We start from the raw sequence: 27078 nt of genomic DNA on the forward strand, positions 1-27078 counted from the left end.
GAGGACATAACTTCCAACTTCCCAAAGCTTGTGCAGTAGACTGGAAACATATAGTAAACCCTAGTACTAGTAATAGAATCTCATTCCCCTCATCTGCTATCTTATATAGAGAGACACTGGGATGAATAGGATGACTTCTAAAATGACCTGTGAAATCTCTGCTAGTCTATGGCTCAAGATAAAGTAAAAAAGGCAGGGCTTCCCTGGTGGCACAGTGGTTGAGAGTCTGCCTGCCGATGCAGGGGGCATGGGTTCGAGCCCTGGTCTGGGAGGATCCCACATGCCGCGGAGCGGCCTGCCCCGTGAGCCACAATTACTGAGCCTGCGTGTCTGGAGCCTGTGCTCCGCAACAGGAGAGGCCGCGATAGTGAGAGGCCCTTGCACCGCGATGAGGAGTGGCCCCCGCTCACCACAACTGGAGAGAGCCCTTGCACAGAAACGAAGAGCCAACACAGCCATAAATAAATAAATAAAATTAAAAAAAAAAAGTAAAAAAGGCATATATACAGATTTATTACACTTTTTCTCTTCAAGGTACTACCCTATATTTATGCATTTATTATGGATCCCTTCATGCATCTCTGTTTTTTTTTTTTTCAGTGACTGCTCAATACTTGCTTTTGAAATTATTCTCCTTTCCTTTTCCTACTTCAAAAAATCTCCATTTTGTACATGGAAGTTTTTTTTAAAAGGCTATTTCTTTGGTTATCTTAATGATTATATCTATATATAAACTGTCTCAAGATGAACATTCTGGATCATGTCCTAATAGGAACAGGTTCTTTTCTTCTTGCGAATAGGAACTATACAAGTTTATGTACTTTTGGATTTATAAAGCAAATTTTCTGACACACTATTACAGTTCAACAGCAGTTATATAGGTATGGAATATGAGGACTATGCTGGGAAGAAGCCAGATGCTATTTAAGAACAGATAGGAAGGATGTAAATAAAACAATTAGCAGTGGGATGAGTTTTCCATGTACACCATGAGTGAGCAACAGTGGAACCCAAGAATATTCCTATCACTCAGGTGGTGGTGCTTCTTTGGGTTGAAAAATGCATTCTGTTGTACGGGCTTCATTAGCATCACAGTCTTGAGCTCCTGTCATAACACCTACATGAGGCTGAGTACTGCTGTGGGCCTCAGCATCCACCGTGCATGCATCATTGATCAGAGCCAAGCTTTCATTGCCTTTGAATTCCTACTCATCAGTTCAGCTTGGGAAGGGAGGCATTGTGCACAGAGGCAAAGAGAGAAAACAGTGTTTGGAAGAAATGCTGGATCAAAAGTCCTGTCATCTTTTGTCTTCACGGAGCGTGAATGACAATGGCAGGCTCACCGTGGGGTTACCAGATTTTCCCCATCCATGAGTAAGCTGGCATGCTCTCCTAGAGATAAATTGTGCTTCTTCTGCAGAGCCTGACCTATCAGTCTGTGCCGTCAGCGATGACACCAATTAGTGTCAATTTTAATGATGGCTCTTGAGACCCAAAGGGGACCTGTATTTTGGCTACTGAAATATGAGTTTGGTTTTCTATTCAAATGATGAGAAATGAACATTCTTCTTGAGTCTGCAGATGTGGGTGGAGAATGAGTGAGTTAGCCATTTGACTACCATAAACAATATTTTTGTCCAAGCATGGTTAATACTTATTCCTTGGGGTAGTGTTACGGGCTTGTAGACTTCTGTGGTCTGTATGTGCATATGAGATAAGAATGACCCCCAAGTGCATTCCCTAGCTTTTTGGTGCGAACGATGGCATACACCTTGAATACGTTTCCAGGAGTGGTACTGGATTGTGCTGAGCAGTTGACTCCTTTTAGACAGATCACTTGCATTTCCAAATTATCTAGACAGAGTCTACATGCAGTCTGTAGCTATTTGAAAGAGGCTTTGCACTTGTGTGCCTCCTTTAAAACATGATTCTAAATTACATTTAGCTGATGTGTTCTTAATATGGTCTAATCTCTTTGATGAGGAGGTCCTTGCCCTGGACACGTTTCTTTCATGTCTTCCTTCCTTTAATTATCCTTCTGCTTAGGGAAGGAACCGAACTGCCCATGTGGAAAAAAAATGCAGAGCATTATCTCTATCGAGCACAAATTTCATGTCAAGGCTGATAATCCAGGAGCACAGAAATGGTTACAATTATAGCCTAACACAGAAAAACACTTTTTAGAGCAGAGATTCAATACTGGGGATGAGAACTAGTTCAAGCAATGAAGTAAGTTTACCCTTGCAAGTCAAGTTGACATAGAAAACTGACTAGGCATTAACCCCCCCCCCCGCCCCCCGCCAAAAAAAAACAACCCATGAGTTTTTCTTCTAGCATAAAAAAGAATTTAAGGTTGTTATTTTCTGGGGGAAGGGGAGCTACCACTTTTTTATCTGCCAAATTCAGGGTGATCATTACCACACATTTCTCTCTCTTTATGGTAATATCATATAGTACCGACAGCATGGTCCGCTCTTTCATTGTAGAAACAGAATAGATGGTTGTTTAAAGATTGAGTCCGTTCAGACTTAAAAAGGAGTTGGGTAACATTTCCATTTTATCATATGATGTATTAGTCTCCCTTTCCGAACATTATGGCAGATTCTAGAAGGGCTTGTTGGGCTGTCTTGGCATGACAGGCTTCCTCTGTTTTACTGCTGTCATTGGTGAGTGTGACATGCTTCTCAGGAATTCTGAGGTCTGCTGAGGAGTGTAATTTGGGTCTTAGGATGGAATTTTAAGTCTCAAACTAAGAAACTTTAAGAAATCTACCCTACCAAAGTTTTCTTTCAATATAAAAATGAAGTTAAGTATTTATCAGCAATTTGAAGCAAATACCAAAAGCTATGTTGAGGAACCACATACCATTACAGGGAAAACGGAAAGAACATAATGAATGCTCATTTTCAAGTTAACTTAAAAATAATCTGAGATGATCTCATATGTTTGTTTTATATGTATACTTTTATGTTTATATATATAAAACATATAGACATATTATTCACCATTGTGTTTTAAATAATATCTATATAACTCTGGTAATAGTACCGTTTAGTTCTCATAGGAGTTAGGAGTTAACTCACATAAGAAGATGGAAGAAGATGGAAGAAGTGAACTCGTGCAAGAAGATGGCCGTGGCAGGCAGACTGCTGTTGGGGGCAGCTGAGACCTCCTCTTTGGGTTCTCCCAGGAATGAGCAGAGCAGTCAAACCACTGTGTGGGGTGAAAATCATACCATCCAAACTTTGCACACACAAAGGAAATGTGACCTTGTTTTGCGGTCAGAAGCTGATGATAAGCAAGTCCTTATTTTGTGGTTAGAGGCTATATTCGGACTAAATGAAATAATGTATGTGAAATGCTTGTTTTGCCTTCACATTCAAGTGGCTAATTGAGCACATGTATTCATCTCCTTTTCCTTTCAAGACTCAAATAAAATGTTAAAGACTAAGAAATGGAGTTAGCTTAGTGGTGAAGAGGGGAGCAACAGCTGAGAGGATATTTCACTCCTTCTCTGGAGGATGAAGTAGATAGGAGCATGCTGGTGCATCCAGCAGAGTTGGGGTAGAGGCCAGAATAAGTCAGGCGGAACCCCTCAAAAGACCCCAGACCTTAGTGGGCTAGTATAGAGGGTGGGAATGGGAAAGTATGCAAATAATAAGCATAAGGGAATGAAAGGTGTGCCCACTGGAACAAAAATACTTTGGTTTCCCACTTCCCTTTCTTTTGCCCTTTCCTGTTCTCTGGCAGGCAGACTGTGGACGACTCAATATTTAACCCTTGACAAGAAAATCCAGAAGATTCTTTTCCACAGAAATTAAACAAACTGCCTGGGAAGAATTTGGGCTGCTATTCTGGCATTTGGGTTCTCTTCCTATTACAGCCTGGTTCCTTGCCCTTTACCCTAAAGTGAAGTCTATCGGATGACAAGTCCTCTCTACTACAGGGCTCCTGGTCAAATTTCCTATTCAGAAGAGACCTAGTAAGGGAAAAAAGACATATATATATATATATATATATATAGCAGCAGGAAAACATCAGAGAAGAAAAAGATCTAATTCAGAGGATAAAACATAGCTTAAAACAAATACAAACAATAAATTCCAAACTTCCAATTTGTATATTCAGAAAGAATAATATATAAGGACTGATAAAACCAGGTCAACATCTCATGAAAACAAAACCAAGAACAAGAAAGAACTCTTGAAATTAATGCAAAACTAACAAGAACATAGGAAATAAGTCAGAAATTAAAGTCAGCGTCAAGTAGAAAATTTCCCAGAGTAGAAAGAGACAGATGTAGAATGTATGAGAGAGACAGAGAGAGACTGTAGAAAGGTCAGCATAACATCCATTTAATAAGAATTTCAGATAGAGAAAAGATAAAATGAGGAATCTGTCAAACCATTAATAGGAAAAATAAATGCCCAGTCTTTTAAAAAAAACACTTACCTTATTTTATTTTTTTAACAGTGTTTCTCTCAAAGTTTTTTTTTTAAAATTGAAGTATAGTTGATTTACGTTTCAGATATACAGCAAAGTGATTCAGTTTTATGTATATATATTTCTATACATATACTTTTATTATTACAAGATATTGAATACAGTTCCCTGTGCTATACAGTAGGTCCTTGTTATTTACCTGTTTATTGTACAGTAGTGTGTATCTGTTAATCCCAAACTCCTAATTTAGCCCTCCCCTGCCTTTCCCCTCTGGTAACCATATATTTGTTTTCTATGTCTGTGAGTCTATTTCTGTTTGTAAACAAGTTCATTTGTATCAAATTTTTTTAGATTCCACATATAATAATACCATATATTTGTCTTTCTCTGTCTGACTTACTTCACTTAGTATGATAATCTCTAGGTCCATCCATGTTGCTGCAAATGGCATTATTTCATTCTTTTTTATGGCTGAGTAATATTCCATTATATATATATATATATATATATATACATATATATATATATATATATATATACACCACATCTTCATTATCCATTCATCTGTTGAGGGACATTTAGGTTGCTTCCATGTCTTAGCAATTGTAGACAGTGCTGCTATGAACACTGGAGTGCATGTATCTTTTCAAATTAGAGTCTTCTCCAGATATATGCCCAGGTGTGAAATTGCTGGAACATATGGTAACTCTATTTTTAGTTTTTGAAGGATTCTCCATACTGTTCTCCATAGTGAAATACCCAGTCTTTAGATTGAAAGGACCCACCATGTATAAATATAATGAATGAAAACACACACACACACACACACACACACACACACCCTTATAGTCATTATCATATCATTTTATCAATAGAACACCAAAGATAAAAATATGTATCCTACAAACAGAAAAGAAAAAAAATCACCCTGAAAGGAATGAGAATCAGGCTGACATTAAACTTCTCTTTGATAATCCTTAATACTAGAAAACCATGGAATGATGCCTTTAAAGCTCTGATGGAAATTATTCAACATTTTGAATCTAGACTTCCATACCCACTCAGTTATCATGGTAAATACCTTTCAACATGCAAAGATGAAGAAAATCAAACCCCCATACATATTTTTTAAAGGAAGTTACTTGAGAATTTTCTCAAGTGCTACAAATTTGAAAACCAATAGAAGGAAAGATGAGATACTCAAAAAGTGTAGAATTAATTCCAAAGTCCACTGGAAACAAATTCAGGAAATCAGCTATACAGCATGCCTAGAAATGAAGTACCATAAAGAATCTGCTGAGAAGAATGGAGTAGAATCCAAGCAGTAGATAAGAAGTTCAAGAGTAGAATAAGTAACTATAAGACATTAGTGACATAGTAGAGAAAATTACATGAGAAAATAAAGGCAAATTTGAACTCAAGGAAAAACAACAGCAACCACACACATGCACACACGCACCTCTGTAAGAAAGCCACAGTTCAAATATGAAGCAAATGAACAAATTGGCAGGTTCTGAGAAATCAGTGGGGTATAAAAAACCATTTGACTTGGGTACTAGGACAAAAATACTGAATTCTGGCACATTTCTTGGCTTTCAGTAAATGATGCGTAGTCATAATAACGTTAAGTTCTGCTGTGGATTTTCAGTTTCAATAATCAATTTATAGACAAAGCAAACAGAATAAAATGTAAATATTATCGACCTTAACAGTATAAAGGTAAAGATATAGCTAACAGATGAGAAAAGGTGCCAATATCTTTATCCCATAGAGTCCAGAAATATTACCAACAACTTTGTGAAAAAAAGACATGCACCGACCCTCCGCTGCAGAAACCAGCAGACTGCTGCTTCCTCCCAGGCTGCTAAGCCTGGCAGCCCCTAAGCACCCCTCTCCAGCCGCCAGGCCCACCGAGGAGTCCTTCCCCCCCCCCCCACCCCAGTCACCTCCTCCTTTGACCCTCGCGTGCTGGCAGCCGCGTCCTGGGCCAGGGCAGCGGGAGCAGGAGAAGCAGCGTGCTGAGCCGCATCAGCCTCTAGGACCCCAGAACTCCCAACGTGGGTGGCAAAGCCACGGAGCCGACTGCCGATGCCAACGCCAACCCAAGGGCCTCGAGGGCGACAGCAAGAGCTCAGCCGCCAAGGCCAAGGAGCCCCTATGTGCCTGCAAGTCGGGCCTGGAACAGCCTGAACTCCGGAGGTCCAGTGCGAAAGGGGGCGGGGCCAAGTTCACAGACAGAGGGACCAATTACAATCGGAACTACCCGAGGCCGCTGCGGTCCCCGCCACCGCCACGGGCGACCCGCCACCAGAGGGCGCCCCGTCCCAGCCCGGGGTGCACAACCTCCTCATGCCAACTCTCTTTTCCTGAAACAGGCGCCCAAGACCCGCGCCGGAAGCACATTTGCTGGAAATACACCGGCCCGCGACGGTGAGCAGGACGCTGGGATCCTGAACGATGCTTTTAAAGGCTTTGACTCCACTGTCTACCCCTTTTGCCAGTAGCGTTAAGCCGGAGTCGAGAGCTCCCTGCACCCCACCCTTCCCAGGGCAATATTTAAGGGAAGCACCCAGAGTTGGAAACTTGGGGGGAGGGGCATTGGGTAGTTTTTCTTTTCTGTTTTCTTATTCTCTTTTCTTTTCTCTCTCTCTCTCTCTTTTTTTTTTTCAAGTAGTACTTTTTTCGAAACATATAAATTGTATATAACCATCTTCACTTCTGTTCTGCTGCGGGGCTCCTAGGCTCCTGCCTGAGAAAACCTACTTGTGCATGTGAACAGCTGTGAGTCCCCTGGGCCTCAGCCCCAGCTGGCACTCCGCCTGAACGGGCCTGATTTTCAGAGACTCCCTAAAGCCTGGGGTCGCAGTCTGGTGGCTGGGGGTTTGGTGGGTTTTCTGGGCAAAGCATATGCCCTCCTTCTCCTCCTCGTCTGCTGCATCCTTCCCCAGGAAAAAGGGAACAGCAAGCTTCTAGAAGGCACCGAACGCTGCTCACCCCGTGTTGCATGAGCAAGATGAAATGGAGCCAAGATGGCAGGCAAGACCCGCATGGAAGCAGGTCCAGGCATTTCTGGAACCCTGTCTCCTCTGCAGTGCGTGGGCCATGAGGACCCCGCTTCGGGGGCCAGTGGAAGTGAAAAAATATCAAAGAAAGAAAGAAAAGGAAAAGAGCCTGGGATGGGAGAAATGGAGTCTTTTGCCACTGCTTGTCTCGTCTGCATTCACACATGGGCCTTCCTGCCATCCTCCTTCCAGAGTTCATCCTTAAACCCGCACCCTCCAGCCTGCATCAGAAGACTCCAGGGTGAGAGATGGACCTGGAGGTGGCAGGGCTGGTGTGGGACAGCGTCCCCCCAAGAGCTGCCTCCAGGAAACAGTATTAACCCCTGTCCTGGCCTGGCCTGGCCAGCCGTGCCTTTCTCCCCTCATGCCGGTGTCTATCCTGGTCCTCAGAAGCCAGAGCGCCCTGTGTGCCAGCCCCGGCCCCTCTGGGGGCAACTAAGGATGGGTGGTGTGGCCGCTTTGCCGGGCTCCCGACGGTGGGAACCCTGGGTGTGGTTCTAGGCAGAGTGTTTCTGCTTTATCTGCACCTCTTTGCACCATATCTTTAGGGCCTGTGGTTTTGGTGTGTTTGGTGTTCTGTCAGGCTGACAGGTGCATGGGTTCAAAGGTGTGTACGGTGTTGAATTTGTGGATATTTCTGGAAAAGAGGCCTGAGGAAAGGGTGGGAGACTAGTGGGGGCTGCTGGGCCCTCTCCAGGAGAGGGACTGCTGTTCCTGGTGTGAGTGGGGAGCTTGGAACTGGGAAGGGAGCAGAGATGCCTGCAGTGGACTCCCCCAGGACCTGGCCGAGGTCCAGTGCTGTCCACAGAGCCCCAGAGGAAGCCCACCCCGTGGCTGTGGCCTGGGGAGACAGGCCCAAGGGGAGTGGGCGAGGCCTGTGTGGCCGGGGGTCCCTCCCGCCTCTGTGTCGGTACTTGCCGGTGGTCTCCTGCCTTTTCCTCCTCATTCCACCTCCTCAGCCACCTTACTAAGGCCCCTGACTCTTCCTTGCTAATTATCAGGAAACCTGGTGTGCCAGCCACAGGGTTCCCCCTGCCAACTCCTTGGCGTGGCAGGTGAACGAGGCTCCTATACCAAACCCCCTTCCCCCAGAAAAGAAATAGTCATCGAGTTTGCAGCCAGAAGCAAGGGCGGGAGGGGCAGCGCCCCCAAGGTCAGTGTGCCATGATCAGGTTGGTTTGGTTTGTCTTTTTTTTTTTAAACAATGATTAGTGAGATTTTTCTTCAGCCACGAGTGTTGGCCTTGAAGCAGAGGGTTGTAGCCCTTGGTGTTTGTAAGATAAGAAAGAATACATGCTGTGGCTATGGTTGGTTTTTTTTTCCCCTCCTTTGGGAATTTTGTTTTGTAAAAGCAAAACTCAATACCTTTTAAAAACAGAAATCTGTGGATGAAGCTGGAACCAGCCTCTTGGAATCTTCAGCCTAAGCACCTCACAGGACTATGAATTCACCTGAGATTTTCATTTGCTGTCAGGCTGAGGTTTTAAAGAAACATTGTTCTCTAACCAGGATTGTAACAAAAGTGTAAATACTATTTCACAGTTGAAAGTTGATGATGCAGGTATCTATAGAATGTACTGTATTTTTACAGTGACTGTCACATGACCCTATTCCCCCCCTTTCTGTATTCCATATCTGTCTTCCAGAAATGTCACCTGTCCTTTCTGCTGTGGTCTCTTAATCCAATAATTATATTACTGCCATCAAAGGATGCAGTGTTTTTTAAGAAAAAAAGAAATATTATACATACTAATTATTTAAAATTATATAGGTGTCCAGTAGAAATGTATAGTAAAGTTATAGTAAAAATTGATAATAACTATCAAAAATTAGGAGAGGCTAGAGAGAAGAAATAGAATTAATAGAATTAATAATTAATACCAGAGAGTCAGATTTGACAGATCAAGAGATTTTAATGTAAGCATATTTTTAAATATTAAAGAACTAAACTACTAGAAGAGCTACAACAAAAAAGTCGAAAGTGATCACTTCTTGGGCTTCCCTCGTGGCGCAGTGGTTGAGAGTCCGCCTGCCGATGCAGGGGACATGGGTTCGTGCCCAGGTCCGGGAAGATCCTACATGCCGCGGAGCGGCTAGGCCCGTGGGCCATGGCCGCTGAGCCTGCGTGTCCGGAGCCTGTGCTCCGCAACGGGAGAGGCCACAGCAGTGAGAGGTCTGCGTACCGCAAAAAAATAAATAAATAAAAGTGTTCACTTCTTGAAAGCTAGAGTTCAGATTGGAAAACGTGGGTCGGGGGACATTACTTTTCATTTAAAACACCTATTATAGAATTTTATTTTTTTAACAAGTGCATATATTACTTTATTATATTTTTAGGAAATAAAATATCCAGAATCTAGGATATGCTTAATAAATATTCCTTTCCACATACATATTCTTCATAGAAGTCTCTGAGAAAGCATTTTTTCTAAGTTACTCCTTAGAGTGACTCCCCTGACTTCTGAGTTTTAGTTCTGTGACTATTAATGTGAATTTAATCTCCTAAGGGATCCTATTAAAATGCAGATTCTGATTCAGTAGAGCTGAGGTAGTGACTAAGATTTTTGGCATTTCTAACAAGCTCCCAGGTGACACAGACGCTGCTGGTCTGTGACCCACAGTTTGAATAGGAAGAATATCCCTGGGTATCTCCCCACCCCCTATTTATGAGTTGTATTTTCCTGCTTCTTTGCATGTATGGTGACTTTTTTTGGGGGGGGGGTGAGATTTCCTTTAATTTCCAATTAAGTAAATACTGATTGATATCGAGGCTCATAGGTCTGGATGTTTAACTCAAATTCCTTAGGAAATCCCAGTGGATGCTGATTCAGGTCGGGAAATTCCTTAGCCAAGGCTCTAAGTTCTGCTCAGGTCCAGGGTGTGTAAAGTAAGCACCAAGGACAGTTCACCTCTCCCTGTAATAGGTTTTTCTTAAAGGGAGCTATAATACTTCTGATTTCTTTTTATCTGCCTTTGTTGAGGAAGAGGGAGCAGCAGGAGGCAGAAGAGTTGGAAGAGAAAAAGAACGTCTGGGCGTATGGTGACTTCTGATTGGATGCCAGACATGGTGAATGTTACCTTGTTGCATGCTGGATATTTTCATGTTCTTATAAATATTCTTGAACTTTGTTCTGGGATGCAGCTAAGTTACTTGGAAATAGTTTGATCCTTTTGAGGTGTTGGTGGATCCAGAGAAGTCTTTAGTCTGGGGATAATTTTACCCCACTACTGAGGCAGTACTCTTCTGAGTTCTCCGTCACTTTTTCACTCTGGCTATTGGGAACACAAATGATTCCTTGCCCTGTGTGAGCTCCGGGGGGTTCTTTTCTCTGCCTTTGGTAGTTTCTTCATACACGTGCACTTATCAGTACTCAGTTGATGACAGGAAGAGAATTCTCTCCACATCTCTGGAGTTCTTTCTCTGTCCAACTCCCTCCTATCTTGTCCTCTGCCTTGCAAATTCTAATTGCCTAGGTTTCTCAACTCTATCTCTTTAACTTAGAGAGACCGATGGGCTCTTCTTGTGTTCTTCTCTTGCAGACTGGAAATTCATGCAGGCACTTTGTTTCCCCTCTCTCAGAGATCACTGTTGCACACTGACTGATGTCCAAATGTCTTAACAGCATTGTTTTCGGATATTTTTCTTAGCTTATAGTTATTTTGGTCTGATGATAATTTGGCTCTCTACTCTATCTTGGCCACATGCAGAAGTCCCTGGATGTTAGTTTCTATCCCAATTGGCTTTGCTTATTTAGCTTAGTGTCAAGAACTATGAAGAGTCTGAGATTTTACCCTGCTTGCAAAATAACAAGTTAGTCGGCCACAGTTTTAAAATGCTAGCAGAAGACACGAGACTCTGGGATCAGAAACAAAGGATTTATTATTCAAGGCACAGCAAGAAGCTTGAGCTTCCTGTTCTTATTGGTTCCTCTTGTCCCCTAAATCCTGTGGAGTGATGTGGAAGGATCTAGATAAACAGTGTGCACAGAGTGGGTCTGTGTCATAGCTGAGGAATGCTGAGTCTCAGTATTATAAAGAAGATGCTAGCCAATTTGCCAAAATTTGTTCCAGAGGGAGAGATTTTAAAACTTATTCTCGTCACTAAAGACATGTTCTCTGCCGAGTGGGAGACGCTATCTTTTTCTTCCATGATTGTTTGCTATACAGTCATTCTTAGAAATATAGTCAGATAAAAGTTGTCACAACACATGTTGAAACTGTGGAGAGTAGCTCCTCAACATTGAACTTTGCTAAGTGACCTGGCTGAGTGCTTTTGGTACTGTGTGCTTTTGGTATCTCAGTTATTTTTATTAGGTATTGAACGATCCAAAATACCTATGAAGGATGACTTAAATAAGGGCCAGACTAGTTTGGCAATGAATAGCTCTTAGGACACATACATTGATTATTTAGCATGTACTTAATTTCAACAAATTGGATTCTTTCTAGGCATTAGCACAAAAGTTACTCACTTTTTCAAGGAAAATTACCAAGCAAGGTAGGTTTCGGCATTTTTAGAGTTGATATCTGATCTCAACTTTAAGGTGGGCACATATTCACAATGTACATTCAATGCCAACTTGTTGAACTTCTTCAACAAGGTATAATAATATTGTTGAGCATGTAAAAGGATCATTTCCAATTTAAATTTTATATGTCTCATCATCAAGCTGGTTATTTGCCAAACTGGAAAGGTGAAGCTGTGAGAGATAAGTCTTCTAGGTGCAGTGAGGATCTTTTTCTTTCTTTGGAGAATTTCTTGGTCTTTGATAATACTTTTCATGTCATACTGTCTGAAAGATTCTAATTATGAGAAACAGAGAGTAGATATGGCACAATTAGACTTGATTAAAGAAACAGAGCTGATAATACTGACTTTTTAAAAAAAATTATCTATTTAATTTATTTATTTTTGGCTGCATTGGCTCTTCGTTGCTGTGCGGGCTTTCTCTAGTTGTGGTGAGAGGGGGCTACTCTTCACTGTGGTGTGCAGACTTCTCATTGTGGTGGCTTCTCTTGTTGTGGAGCACGGGTTCTAGGTGCACGGGCTTCAGTAGTTGTGGCACGTGGGCTCAGTAGTTATGGCTCACGGGCTCTAGAGTGCAGACTCAGGCTCAGTAGTTGGGGCACATGGGCTTAGTTACTCCGTGGCATGTGAGATCTTCCCGAACCAGGGATAGAACCAGTGTCACCTGCATTGGCAGGCAGATTCTTAACCACTGCACCACCAGGGACGTCCCTACATTGACTTTATTATTTGGTAAAATCCCATAGGAAGCTAGAACTATTAGGCAAAACTATCTTGACAATGTCATAAGCAAGTCAATAGAAGCCACTCAAAAGCTTAGTTGGCTTATTTAACAATTTAAACACATTGCATTCTCTAAGGAGGCAGGTCTTATCACATATTCAGGACAAGTGCATGACAGAGGAGACATTGTGCTCATTGTACGGCTTCATGTTAGAGCAGAATGAGAAAGGCTAATATTTATAAATGATTTCAAGGTTAAGTTTGTGTCTGTCTGACTTGTAAATGGATCTAAAGCTTTTTGTAGGTAGCATGAGAGAAGTCTATAACTCCAAATCAGCAGGAGCTCTTACCTTAGTTTATGTGGACACAAGGAGATTCTTCAGGAAGCCTATGAATCTGTGTAAAATTTTATGTGAATGGATGTGTTGCATTTTAGGGGGCGGGGATTCAATAACTTTCATCAGATTCTTGAAGGATCAGTGAAGATTAGGAACAGTCTTTCAATGCCCAGATTAACCAAGGAATAACTCAGAGACATTTAGCTCGGTATTTTTATATTCTCAAAGTTATATGGAATGAAAATTGTACACTCAGATGTTAGGAAGAGTTGGTAGAATGAGTCAAGAGATGAAGGAAAAATGAGGATTAAAAGAGAGAGAGAAAAAAAAAAAGAGAGAGAGGGGTGAGGTAATTTAAAACAACAACAACAACTATGGTTAATCTGAGAACAAAAAATCTTGATTATACATTTTTTCGGTAAAATAATTATCTGACAAGTAGTACAGAAGTCAGGCTGGAGGGTTTTTGTTGTTGCTGTTTTGGTTTTGTTTTTGAGATGGCCAACTAAGGTATCGAAGAAAACAATTTTAGTTGCTGATAAATTCTCTCAATTGAGAGTTCTTGTAAGGTATACACATGACATGTTTCTTTCTTCACATGCCATCCATCAGTGCCTTCACCATAGTTAAGCTAGTTCAGCCTCATTTCCCTCAGAATTTCTCATAGCTCCAGTTGAAAATAACCCCAAGAGAAGATCACATGGCAGAAAAACCACACAAAATATTTCCTGAGTGATGAGCCCTGATCTCTAATAGTCAAACTCTTAAATTAGTTCTATTTTTATGCTTCTTTCAGGACGCAGTCACTTTATTACTTCAAAATTATGGACAAAGTTTTTGACACACATTTCAAACTCTGTTAGCTTAGAAACAACTGAATTATCATTTCCTCAAACTGTATTTTTTATGAGAAGCATAATTCAAGAGCACATGTTTTATTATTAGTCACTATGCAAAGCAATTTCATATTACTAGGAAAATTGCCAAGGATGATTAAAGTCTATTTAATAATTAATTGACCTATCAGAATCCTTTTTTCTCAGCATTCAGGGGCTGTATATTGGCCTAATTATGGCCAGGAAATTGATCTCAGACTATCATTATTTCTTTATTCAGTTTTAAAACATTGCTGTCAAAACCCAATTAGAGAGGGGAGAGATGTAAAACTATATGGGATTCTATTTTTAATTAGTGTTATCCTGGCTTATACCTTAGGACTCCTTTCTGATATCCTGCTTCAGGATCTTAGGACATATTGTTCTGCCCGCTAGAATGTTCTTTCCCTAGATTTTCACATTCAGGGGTTTGCTCCAAAATTTTCTCCTTAAAGATGCTTTCTCTAATTACACTGAAAAGTATTAATCTATATTACCTAAAATTTAGTTATCTAAAATGTTACCAACATTTTTCTCTTCTTCATGCTGCTTTATTTTTCTTCAGAGCACTTGCCCATTGTATTCCAGATATATTTTTATTTATATCCTTTACTAGAATGGAAGGAAGCTTAGCGAAGGCAGCTTCACTATTGAATCTCTTGCTTCTAGAATGGTGCCCAGAACACCGAAGTTCCTGTTTGTTGAAAGCACGAACATGTGGACTTTTATCTAAGTATTTTGAAACAGTTTCTTTAGATGGATTGTATAGTTGTCCTTCAACTATACCAAAATAATGGTAGCTTCTTTGACTATGTTAAATACAGAGTATATTGCCTTGTTCTAGGAGAAGTTTCTAAGAAGTTTGATTTTATGCTTAGCAATTATTAGAAAGAACAGCTGAACATCAATAGCATAATCTTAGTTGTCATATTTACCACAAATGTATAAAATATAATCGGTCACTTTTTAACTTATTCAGTAGTTTAAAATTTCATCTTTTGGTGTTTAAATGGTCTTTTTTTTTTTTCTATTATCTTGTATGGACATGTGGTATCCTGACCTATCACTAGTATGGAAGATTAAAGATCAAAGATCTAACTTATCCATTTATCATTTTATCCCACATAATTCCAAAATCAAGGTAAGATCCATACAAAGAATAGCTGAAATAATAAAGAAGAAATTAGGATTTGTACAAAATGTGAGGGGAAGGATGGTGTGAGTGGCTAAAAGTCAAAGTTGCTGCAATTGTCCATTATTCATATTCTTTGATTCCAGAAACTCAACAGCTAAATTTAGGATTCAAGAATTTTGATCAACTCAATTCAGGTGCTAAGAAGTAATATTCCACTTGCATCTTTCAGGTAGTCTGTTTCACTTTTATTCTTAAATATTACATTTTACATTCCATGATAATCTTTAAATTACTTCAGAACTTATTTGAAATGCATAGGGCACACAGTCAATTTAGAAAAAAGCCATGATCTTCATTTTCAGAAGAGCTGTATATGTAACTCTATTGCATCTTTTAGTATTCATGGTGATAAAGTGTAGACTAATTTATGATCATCTCAATGTAGAAAATGAACCAATATCCATATAATATAGAGTCAAAATCATTTTACCGCTATTTTTAATCTAAAAATCTCAATTTTGAACAGAGATTTTTTTTATCATCAACCTTTATCCTTCTTTTTGATGAAATGGGGTAAAAGCTGAAAAAAGATAATTGAAAAAACAGTTAAAAATGACTTAGTTATACTGATCCAAATAGTCTTCGCCTGCTATCAAGGTTTGCTGCTGAATTTTTTTCCATTACCTGTCATCAAGAAGTGGAGAAGTATGGTCCCTATAAATTATGTTGCAGAGCTATTGCAGTAGAAAAATGGCAGCCATTATTTTATCAAATTACTTTTTATCTACAAGACTGCTCTCCTTGCTGCCATGGTATTGTAAATTAAGTGGCAATGTTTGAAAAAGAGTTGTTACTTAGTTTCTAATCTCTACTGCTATTGGTTTCTAATCTCTACTGCTATCGGTGACAGAATAACTTTGTCTTTTAAGTAAATCCTGTAAGACCCCACTGAGTACTTTGTGGTCTGGGCTACTGTACTTGTTTGGTGCTAATACATTCTCATGATAAAAATAAATTTAAAGGAATATTTTATTTCATTAGTATTACGGGGCTATGAGTTAGCCAAGAGGTATTATGAACTTGAAGAATGGTTAATTTAACATATAGTACTTAAATCTCTTGATATTCCAAGTTCCAACTGCAATTTCTTCATTGAGCTAAAATTGTAACCTCCGGCATAGGCTTCTATATGTTGCAGTGTTTTTCATAAATGTTATTCAGATATGGATGGGGTTGTGGTTTGGCAGAAAAAAAAAAGCAAACCCTAATACATGTTTAGGGTCTATGACATATTAGGCGTTTTATCTTGACCAATGCTTATGATTCTGTACCTTATGGATATCTGGTAACTATAGGTATTGTTACATGTATTTTATTTTTATTTATTTATTTTTAATTAATTAATTAATTTATTTTTGGCTGCGTTGGGTCTTCATTGCTATGCCCAGGCTTTCTCCAGTTGCAGTGCGTGGGGGCTACTCTTCGTTGCGGTGCATGGGCTTCTCATTGCGGTGGCTTCTCTTGTTGCAGAGCACAGGCTCTAGGCATGCGGGCTTCAGTAGTTGTGGCATGTGGACTCAGTAGTTGTGGCTCTTGGGCTCTATAGCACAGGCTCAGTAGTTGTGGTGATGGACTTAGTTGCTCTGCGGCATCTTCCTGGACCAGGGCTTGAACCCGTGTCCCCTGAATGGACAGGTGGATTCTTAACTGCTGCGCCACCAGGGAAGCCCTACATTTATTTTATAGATAAACGTTCACCAAATCATATAACTTCAAGAAAGAAGAGTCAAGACTGGTCAGAATCTAAAGCTATGTTTTTGTACTACGTCATATTATTCGCACACATTTTTTATATTGGGAACTATGAGAAAGGCAAGGATAATTATATCTATTTAGTATGAGGAGAAGAGGATTGAACATGTCTTTAAGAAGATGTAATGTTTAGGAGGCAAGATGATGTGTGGAAATAGTCCTGAAACTGAAGTTTTGGAACTCATCCTTGATTTAGGCACTAAATAACTATATGGGTGAACGAATAATTTAACTAAAAAAAGATCCCATTTCCTTCTATGTAAAATGAAGGAGTTGGTTTCAATATTTTAAGTTCTCTTCTATGCCTTACTTACTTTGATTCTGTGATGTTGAAAGATTACTGCCTCGATTTTAGGTGAAGAGAGAAGATGCCTTAGAATGAATTTATGAAAGGTACAAAGGGAATTCTTGTTTACTTAAAGGAAAGGTTATAATCAGAGGCCATAGAAACACCATCTTTAGGATTTTTAAGATTTGAAGGACCACTTTATTGGAGTGCCTTGAGAATGAAAAAAAATCACTCATCAACAAATACACTTTTGAGTCCTTTCTGTGTGCGAAACACTATGGAAATGTATAAGATATAACTACTACCTTCAAGGAGACTTTGATCTAGTGGGGGAGATAGCTGTGTAAACACTAGCAGAATATAGTATTTGTACACTACTGTGCAATAGGATCTAATCTTACTGAAGTAGTCAAAGAAATGATTTAGAAACCCGACAGTAATTCAGAAGAGCTTTCTCTTTACTTAATATTTGCTTCAACCACATGAAAAGCGTTACATAACCTAAAGCAATACTTTAAATACTTCTTTTGTCACTCATCCATTTTCCTCACACAATCCCAACTCTGTGCCTCTTTCTTCTCAAAGTTTTGCCACATTACACCCCCGCACATCTTGTGTCTTTCTCTCTTCTTTCTCCTCATTCTCTCTTATGTACTGATTTTGAAAGACAAAATCCAGAGGAACCAATCTGGCAGGAGAAAATCCATCTCTGAAAGCAGAGAAGGAAAAGACCAAGCCAGCAAATGGAGAACATGCCTACAAGGGTCTCTGATAGTCACAGCCTGGCTTTTCTAGCTTGCTTTCCTCCCCTTCCCTTCCCTTTCTCTTTGGTACAGAATTTCTTCCTGTGGAAAACGTGTATTGGGTAGTTTGTGGGGCTAACACCATCACAAACTAGCCACAGAGATAGATTGGCTCCAGGATTGGCCATCAGACTCCCTCGTTCCCCTGACCAAAATGAATGGTTCAAGGACATACACATGTCCAAAACTGTGTCAGTCAGATGCCCTCCAGGGGATTGGTTGTAGACTCTTTTCTTCCTTTGTGTATCACAAGCTGTAAAGATCATAGTGTGGAATTGCCAGCTGTTTCCCCTTCTTCCCTTGGTTGGATTCAATAGGCTGCCCGAAGAATGAAGCTGACTAAGGAGGAGGGCAGAACTGGAAAATGGGAAGAAAAATAAACCACTGGCAGCCTGAGCCTCTAAGTCTAACAGTGTCTGAGGCTGATGCACCCCTGAATTTTCCACTTACATGAACTAATAAGTCCCATCTTTTTTTCTTTTCACTTAATTTAAGTTGATTTTTTCCCTCTTGAAATGAAAAGAGCCCTGTCTAATGTACATCTATAGCAGTATTTGTGGGAATAGTCACATATTAGTAATCGTTGTCCAGTCATACTTCCTGTGGGTTAGTCCTTATAGGGGGTAACAAAATATTAGTCCAGAGCACCTAAATATTTTCATATCTCAAGTTCCCATCCTACTTGCTTAGTTAGTAGGGCTCTGTTTACAGTTCAGTGTCTCCTCTCCCTTTTCCTATGTTGAGATTGTATATAATACCTCTCAGGTTCCTCTGTAGGTGCTATGAAGTAAACCCCACCTTAGTTCATTGCAGTACCTTCTTCAAGACCTTGGGACTAGGGGATGGTTAACTTCTCAAAGAGCAAACTGGCATTCTTGGTATTTAATCCCCTCTCCTCATGACCAGTATTTTAACTCTGGAGATGAAAAAGGAACATGGGAAAGCCCTCTTTGACACAATAAAGCAAGAAACAAAGGCTTCCTTTGGAATATATTCCAATCACACTGGCTCTGCAATCCTCTGGGAGAGGATGATGGGGTAACTATATCCTTCCCACTTACGACCTGCTCTAATTTACTAGAACCAAATTCAGAAGCTGCATCTTAACCAAGGTCCCCAGGCTTACTTTAGAGGGCTCCCTGACCATGATTAGAGGAACCAGCTTACCTCTACCTGCTGAGATCTCATCTGTTAGGATTCGTCTTCAAGGGAAGGAGATACACCTTCTTTACTTCCAGCTTCCAAGACCACTCAAAGGGTGGCTTGGCTGAGCTTCATCAGTCTGGCTATCCAAAAATGAGCCAGCTGTCTCCTCAGTTCTCATTAGATTCAGTATTCAGAGCTAATGAATGTTTTTAGCTTGAGTTTCCGGAAGATTTGTGATGTCATTTGTGTGAAATAGAAAATATAAGAGATAGTGTAACTTGTTTTGGGGGCTGAGACAGGGATAATTCTATCTTGGGGCAAGTGGAGTGTGAGTTATCAGATAGGTGTGCATGTGGGAGTGCCTTGCCAGGGGCTGGGAATGCTGGTCTGAAATTCAGTAGAGAGGCTCTAAGTTGCAGTGAAGAGAGTGAGGGAGACACTGCTGAGGGAGGAAATGATTATAAGAGAAGGAGAGCGTCAGATGAGCATCATTGTGACGCCAGCCAGTGATCCTCAGACCAGGGTACAAAGAGACTTTCCACGGGGTATACTGGTGGTTCATTTTACAGGAACCATCTTCCAGAGAATTGCCTTCATGTGTGCTGTTTTCTAAAGCTGATTTACCTGAGCAGTTATCTGAGGTAGATACTCCCTTTGCCACCTGCCCTTCCACAAAACCTTTTTGCCCATGTTGCAAAAGAAAAGCCTACCTTCACCCATTAGGAATCTTATTTTGAGACTTGACCTTGGGACTTCAAAGCCTGCAGAGCAACAGGCAGAGGGACTGTTCAATGATTCCTCTAATCGAGACATGATAAATTTCTTCTTTTCATTAAGATGTATAGACCCAATAAAGTTTTCCTTTTTGTATTTATTTTACTTTCTCTCTATATACTTTCTATATTTGTATTCACCTTTTAAATTTATATATGTTATTATATAGATTATTTTTGTTAATTTTATATCAGTACTAATTTAATGAATTATTAATTCAAAGAAAATGTATAGTCTTGTGTTAATAGAATATTAAAAATAAATTCCTATATTTTGTTGCAGAGGGCTATAATAAGGAGATAATGAACAACTTTCAAGTATAAACATATATATAAAGATCACATGCTATGGAGACACAGGAAGAGAAATACAGATTTGAGGAGAAAAAGAAACACAGAATTCTCAGGACCTACAAAGAAAAATATTTGTACTACTTGAACGTTATTGATGCAAGCTATTGGTATGTCTTGTTTTTTTTTTTTGTTTGTTTGTTTTTGCGTTACGCAGGCCTCTCACTGCTGTGGCCTCTCCCGTTGCGGAGCACAGGCTCCAGATGCGCAGGCCCAGTGGCCATGGCGCAGGGTCCAGCTGCTCCGCAGCATGTGGGATCCTCCTGGACCGGGGCATGAACCCGTGTCCCCTGCATCGGCAGGCGGACTCCCAACCACTGCGCCACCAGGGAAGCCCTATTGGTATGTCTTTGACATTAATGTGAGCAGTGTCCCAGTGACAAATGTCTTACAGGAAGCTAAGTGTTTAGATTCTTAGACTCCAACTGGCTTCTTAGAATCTAATATAGAGCCTTAATATATAAATTTATTCTTTTGTAACTCCTTTAGGGCTCCCCTTGGGAAAAACTCAGGGGCCTCAATGGTCATCTTGTTCAATCACTTTAGGTCGTGAATAATCTTTTCAGTCATCTGAAAAAGTTATTTCATCTTTCCTTCTGTCTCTTCATCTGTCCTTTCCTTCACCCCCTTCCTTCTTTGCATGAACACAGTTATAAAATGAAAATTTTTATACTAAGGATTTATGATAAGTGCTGGGGATATGACTGGTGAAGAAAATGACAAGTTCCTGACCTCTCTGAGCCAGTGGGAAATACAGCCAATGGAATAAGCATTTTTGTAAAGTTCAAGGGCTGTAACCAAGGAAGCACAGGATATTATGGTAAGAACAGATAAGAAACATGTTACTTTATCAGTGAATGTTTCTAAGAATGTGTCATTTAAGTTCACTCACTATTTTGTCATTTTGTTCTTTCTTGCCCAGCCCTGTTCTATTGAGGATCAAGACAGATAAACTTGCAGGGCTCATAGAACCTACATTCTATTGAAAAGGTAGAGACAGAGAAAACAGACAACAGAGGAAATGAATAGGATATGTTTCAGATAATGATGAATGCTATGTAGAAAAGCAGGGTGATTCATTCATTCGTTATATTAAAATTTAATGAGTGCCTAGTATTTTCTTGGCACTGCTCTAAGTGCTGAGCATACAGTCTCTTCTCATGGAGTTTACATTTATTTTTATTAGGGGAGAGAAATAATACGCAGGCAAAAATGTGTAGTAGGAGGTCAGATAGTGATAAGGATTATAAACTGAAATGATAAAAGAGAAAGGGAAAGTGTGTGGAGAGGTCTGGTTTTTTTTTTAACATCTTTATTGGAGTATAATTGCTTTACAATGGTGTGTTAGTTTCTGCTGTATAACAAAGTGAATCAGCTATACATATACATATCTCCCCATATCTCCTCCCTCTTGTGTCTCCCTCGCACCCTCCCTATCCCACCCCTCTAGGTGGTCACAAAACACCCAGCTGATCTCCCTGTGCTATGGTGGCTGCTTCCCACTAGCTATCTATTTTACATTTGGTAGTATATATAAGTCCATGCCACTCTCTCACTTCATCCCAGCTTACCCTTCCCCCTCCCCATGTCCTCAAGTCCATTCTCTACATCTGCATCTTTATTCCTGTCCTGCCCCTAGGTTCTTCAGAACCATTTTTTTTTTTCAGATTCCGTATATATGTGTTAGCATACAGTATTTATTTTTCTGTTTCTGACTTACTTCACTCTGTATGACAGTCTCTATGTCCATCCACCTCACTACAAATAACTCAGTTTCGTTTCTTTTTATGGCTGAGTGAGAGGTCTATTTTTGATAGATGCTGGTGAGGGAAATATCCCAAGGCAGTGAGAATTGAGCAGAATTTTGAATGAAGTGAGGCACCAACTCATGTAAATATCTGGGAAAATTTTGTTCCAGGTAGAGGAAGCTGCAAGTGAAAAGATTGTGAGGCCAAGAACATGCAAAATATGTTCAAGGAACAGCAAGAAATCTGGCATGGCTGGAGCAGAGAGAAGCACTGATAGAGAGCAGCTGAGGGTGGAGGGAGCCAGAGGTCAGACCACGAAGCTTTGTAGATCATGGTGAGGAGGATTTTGTTCTAAATGTGATCAGAAGCCACTGGAGGATTTGAGCAGGGAGTGAGGTGGTCTGGTTTATGTTTTAAAAAGATCACTGTGATTTTGTTCCTTTTGTTAGTTTATATGAGCTTGAGGGTGACTTTAGCTTGGTTCATCTGAGAAGGATATTTGAGCTGGATACCAAAGCTGTGATCTGAAGGACAAGAAGAACTTACCCAGACATTGAGGAGAAGTCATCGTGCTGTATGTAAAGACACTAATGAGAGCTGAAGTCTGAAGGTGAGTGAAGCATGTCCTGTTCAAGGATCTGGGAAATGTTCATTTGGGCTGAAGTCCAGAGTACAAAGGCAGGACTGTGAAAGAGGAGATTGAAAATGTATAGTGGTGAGGGAGGAGTTTTGATTTTATCCTAAAAATAATGGACTGTTTCGAAGACTTTTAGGTAGGGGAATATCAGAGCAGTTCTGTATTTTGAATGGTTTTCTTTGGCTATTGGAGAGGAACTGGAGATGGGAGATCAGGTAGGAGGAAGGTGCAGAAGTAGCTCAGGTGAAGGGATGGATTATGGTCAGACTTTGTGTGAACATTTCTTGGAGCCGCTATTAATTTTGGAAAACTGTGATTGTTGAATAGGTCTTGCCTATACAGAGTCAATCCACCATCTTGGAACATCCACCAATTTATCTTAGATTTTTCTCTTGTCACACAGGACAAATTTAATTGTTTCTATATGACAGTCCTTCATATTTTTGAAGGCAGCCATTAGTGTCTCCTTTTTCCATATTTCTTTCCATCATGTGGGAGTTTTTCTTGTGCGTGAATATCCCAAATTTCTTCAACTCGTGAGAGTTGAGTGTGCCCCACGTGACACAGCTTTTTGTTCCTTCTCAATATTCTGTTCAGTTTTATCTTGATCGATTCTTGTCGGTTAGTGACCCTCTCAGGGTGTGCTACCCTACTTTTACCAGCATAGTAAAGGGGGCAATTATTTCTTCCCTTTTTATGATCATTATATTTTACAAATAATAACTATTCTCAAAAATAATAAAATAATAAGTTCTCAGAAACTTTTCTAGTGCTTGTACAATATTACTGAGCTTCTCAGTCAACTAAAATCCTCATTTTCTTTTCAATTATGTTACCATTAAACTTGAGTCTGGCTGTGTGATAAATAGATGCAGGGCACCAGGGTGGACATGGTGTCCAAAAGGTGGCTTTTATACAATATAATCAGATGAGAGAAGGTAGAAGCTTTATCTAGGGTATTAACAATAGAAATGGAGAAAAAGTGGTTGAATTCTATGTACATTTTGAAGGAAAATCCAGTCCATATTTTGTGTCCCCTGGAAAATGTAAGTAATCAATGGTATGAAGTGTCTGTCTTTGCTGTATTGTCTCAGGTGACTGGCTCATATTCAGTCCCTATCACATGGTTCAAGTCGAAACCTTTAATTTTGTGCATATTTTACATGTGCTATTATACATGACTACAGTTTTCAGAATAATTGACTCCTGTGATAGGCTGCAAGTATGTAACTTTAAAATACTAGGTATATGGTTAGATTTTATTTCATTTCACCTTTGTTTTATTGATCTAAAATATGTCATATTATGAGACTATTACTGTCAACTTCAAATTTCATTAAATCACTCATATTATAATAGAAGACACTGAGGGGCTGGCTGTGCTTTGTGTCTTTCATAGGATTCATAGGAAATGTCATTACGATTATGTCTTTTTGCTAAATGGGATTTGTAAGAACTGCTTCACATTTATAGAGAAGATGGCAGCCCCCTCCCATCTGAGACTTAACCTCTCAGCTCCATTCAAAGTGCCTATGAATCCTGGCACTTTTGCTCCACAGATACTCATTTCTTTAATGCACTGTGATCTCAGAATTTGGTGTTCTATCTGCAAGTCCTGGTGAGACAATGTCAGCTTGTCTTGTGCCAATTCATCTACACATTGAATGACAGCTTTGCTGTCTCTGAATGGTAGCAGGATGAGAGGTCATTCTACCTGGCTGTGCTGCCAACTGAAATGCTTAGTGTGTTTTCAAATTTGGGGTTATTACAGCCAAAGAAACTTTATAAATTACCTTGTCTGTTCTCTTACCTTATAAATGTGGAAAATGAGAGTAGAATAGCTAAGAAGAAAATGTTCTTTCTTTTTCTCTCTTTTCAACCATTATTACAGACAAGGAGATGTACCTTAAAAAAGCCATTATCTGGAGTTGAAGAGTGAATACTTTAACAAGAAATCTTGTCAAAATATGATAGCAGTCATTCTGGGGTCAAAGTCATGGTGTCCGAAATATGGCATGTGAAATTATCTTCAGAGCAACAGCCTGAGGAACAGCTAAGGGATGTGTCCCTTGTAGGTGGATATGTCTCCATCTTAACCTGAACAACACTCATATTAAAGAGAGAAGAAAGTAGCTCCTTGTTTCTTCTTGGAGGGCAAATCATTTTAGCTACTCAGAATTATTTTTAAAGGGCTATCCTATTAATAACAGTCAATAAAAGTCTGGGGGATAAAAGCAAGATTAGTAACCAGTTAATGCAAGGGGAAGATAGTGTGTAATAACATCTTTCTCCAGTGGGATACTGACACTTAAACTCACATCATGCCTTAAAGCAGTTCATACATGCCTTCTTTTTAGTCACCAGCTGAGCACTGGTTTTATTTTCTCAGATATTTCTAAGCTGTGAGAAGTTGCTGCCTAAAAGGAAATCTAGGGGCTGTTCTTAGGATGAGGTGAAAATTGATTCTGAGAGGGAAAACAATAGATATTCTCTATAATAGGGTGAGTGGTTTGGGCAAAGAGATTCTCTGAGGGCTCCTTTATGATTGAACCAAAGCTTATCTACAGACCAAGTTTGCTTTCGAAACCAAGATATTATAGAAAGAGGTGGAGCGAAACAACAAACCTTTTTCAGTATCTGGGACTTCAATTCCTGGTTTTTTATATCTTAAAACCCACATTTCTTGGTCAAGGTTTAAATCTCTTTCTAGGGACTTCCCTGGTGGTCCGGTGGTAAAGAAGCTGCCTTCCAATTCAGGGGACGTGGGTTCAATCCCTGTTCGGGGAACTAAGATCCCACATGCCGTTGGGCAACTAAGCCCACATGCCACATCTACCGAGCTCGCGCTCCTCAAGGAGAGAGCCCGCATGCCGCAAACTACAGAGCTCACGCGCCACAATTACAGAGCCCACCCACCCTGGAGCCTGCGCGCCACAACTAGAGAGAGAAAACCCGCACGCCACAACTAGAGAAAAGCCTGCGCACCACAATGAAGAGCCCGCACTACAACGAAAGATCCCGCGTGCCACAACTAAGACCCAATGCAGCCAAAAAAAAGAAAGAAAGAAAGAAAGAAAGAAAATAAATAAATCTCTTTCTGGAATAGTCCTTTTCACATTTCTACCTGCATGCTGTCCCTGCAGTGTGGACCTCTTGCTGCATGCTTTGTGGTGCATGTACAGACTTGCTTCACTTCTAGACAAAGAGAGAGGCTCAGAGAGAGACACTGAAGCAGACGTCTGAGACAGTTTTCACCATTTGTCCTTGAACCTTGTGGACAGTGTTGTATATTCCCACGGGAGTGTGTGTTTATGGGGAATATTGCCTACAAGACGGTGTATCACTATACCGTGTACGTGGGAGAACATCTTAGAAGAAAATAAAATTCTCTGCTCTTCATGATGATCAGGCTTAAGGGAGAGTGTGAGGGTGTGAGTAGGAGAGAGATGGAATGAAGAGGGATAATAAGAAACAGGGAGACCAAATAGTTAATTGCTTCCCAAAGTGTGATTAAATGGGTCACCAGAATTTGAAGCATCTGCAAAGGATGAAGTAATTTGTTAATAATGAAGATTCTAGGGCTTCCCTGGGGTGCAGTGGTTAAGAATCTGCCCGCCAACACAGGGGACACAGGTTCGAGCCCTGGTCCCGGAAGATCCTACATGCCACAGAGTAACTAAGCCCGTTGGCCACAGCTACTGAGCCCGCATGCCACAGCTACTGAGCCCGCGTGCCACAGCTACTGAGCCCGCGTGCCACAACTACTGAGCACATGCACCTAGAGCCTGTGCTTCGCAACAAGAGAAGCTACCACAATGAGAAGCCTGCACAGCACAACTAAGAGTAGCCCCCGTGCAGCAACAAGACCCAGCACAGCCAAAAATAAATAAATAAAATAAATAAATTTATAAAAAAAAAAGGATTCCAGGCAACCAAACAGTATTTCTGAGTAAGGGGCATAAAAATCTGCATTTTTTTAACATGCACATCAAGTGGTCCTTATATAAAAAAGTTTTAGAATCATTGAGTTTGGAAGTTAATATAATTGTGAAGGTGAGAGTTGAGGCCATAGATCAAGAGAGGATAAAAGAAATATTTGGTTGGTAAAATATACAGAACTTGATAATTGTGTGGCAGCGTGAAGAGAGGTGAATCTAGGATGATTCTCACAGGTGTTTGGTTACCTGGTAGATGATTGTATCATTACTCTGATTAACTGGAACCTAGAAAAAAGGACTAGGTTTGAGAAGGTGGATGAGAAACTTTGGGCTTTGATTATGAGTTTAAAGTGTTTATGAGGCAACTTAACATTTTTTTTGCAGTAGAGATAACCATATAGACTTGTAGTTTGGTGGAGCAATCTGGGTTAGAAAGATAGATTTAGTGGTTTTCAGAATACAAGAGGAAGTTGAATC

General features: G+C 40.3%; 1 protein-coding gene across 7 annotated transcripts in view; it reads left to right on the forward strand.

Annotated features, from left to right (window-relative positions):
- DNAJB9 (DnaJ heat shock protein family (Hsp40) member B9) overlaps positions 1-27078 on the forward strand; it is a 562457-nt gene that overhangs the window by 144904 nt on the left and 390475 nt on the right. For 5 of the 7 annotated variants that reach the window (XR_014326469.1, XR_014326470.1, XR_014326471.1 and 2 more), the window contains exons 5-7: positions 20211-20388; positions 22197-22360; positions 22476-22636. The exons of 1 other annotated variant lie outside the window; for it this stretch is intronic. Coding sequence is in view for 1 of the 6 variants with exons in the window: in XM_082846951.1 (XP_082703077.1) it covers position 20211 (1 nt within the window). In the remaining 5 variants the exon portion in view is untranslated. Of the gene's footprint in view, positions 1-20210; positions 20495-22196; positions 22361-22475; positions 22637-27078 lie in introns of those variants that run through there. One more of the 7 variants, XM_082846951.1, reaches the window with a different exon arrangement.

This window comes from Leucopleurus acutus (genome assembly GCF_964270905.1).
Source record: "Leucopleurus acutus genome assembly, chromosome: 9".
Taxonomy (NCBI): Eukaryota; Metazoa; Chordata; class Mammalia; order Artiodactyla; family Delphinidae; genus Leucopleurus; species Leucopleurus acutus.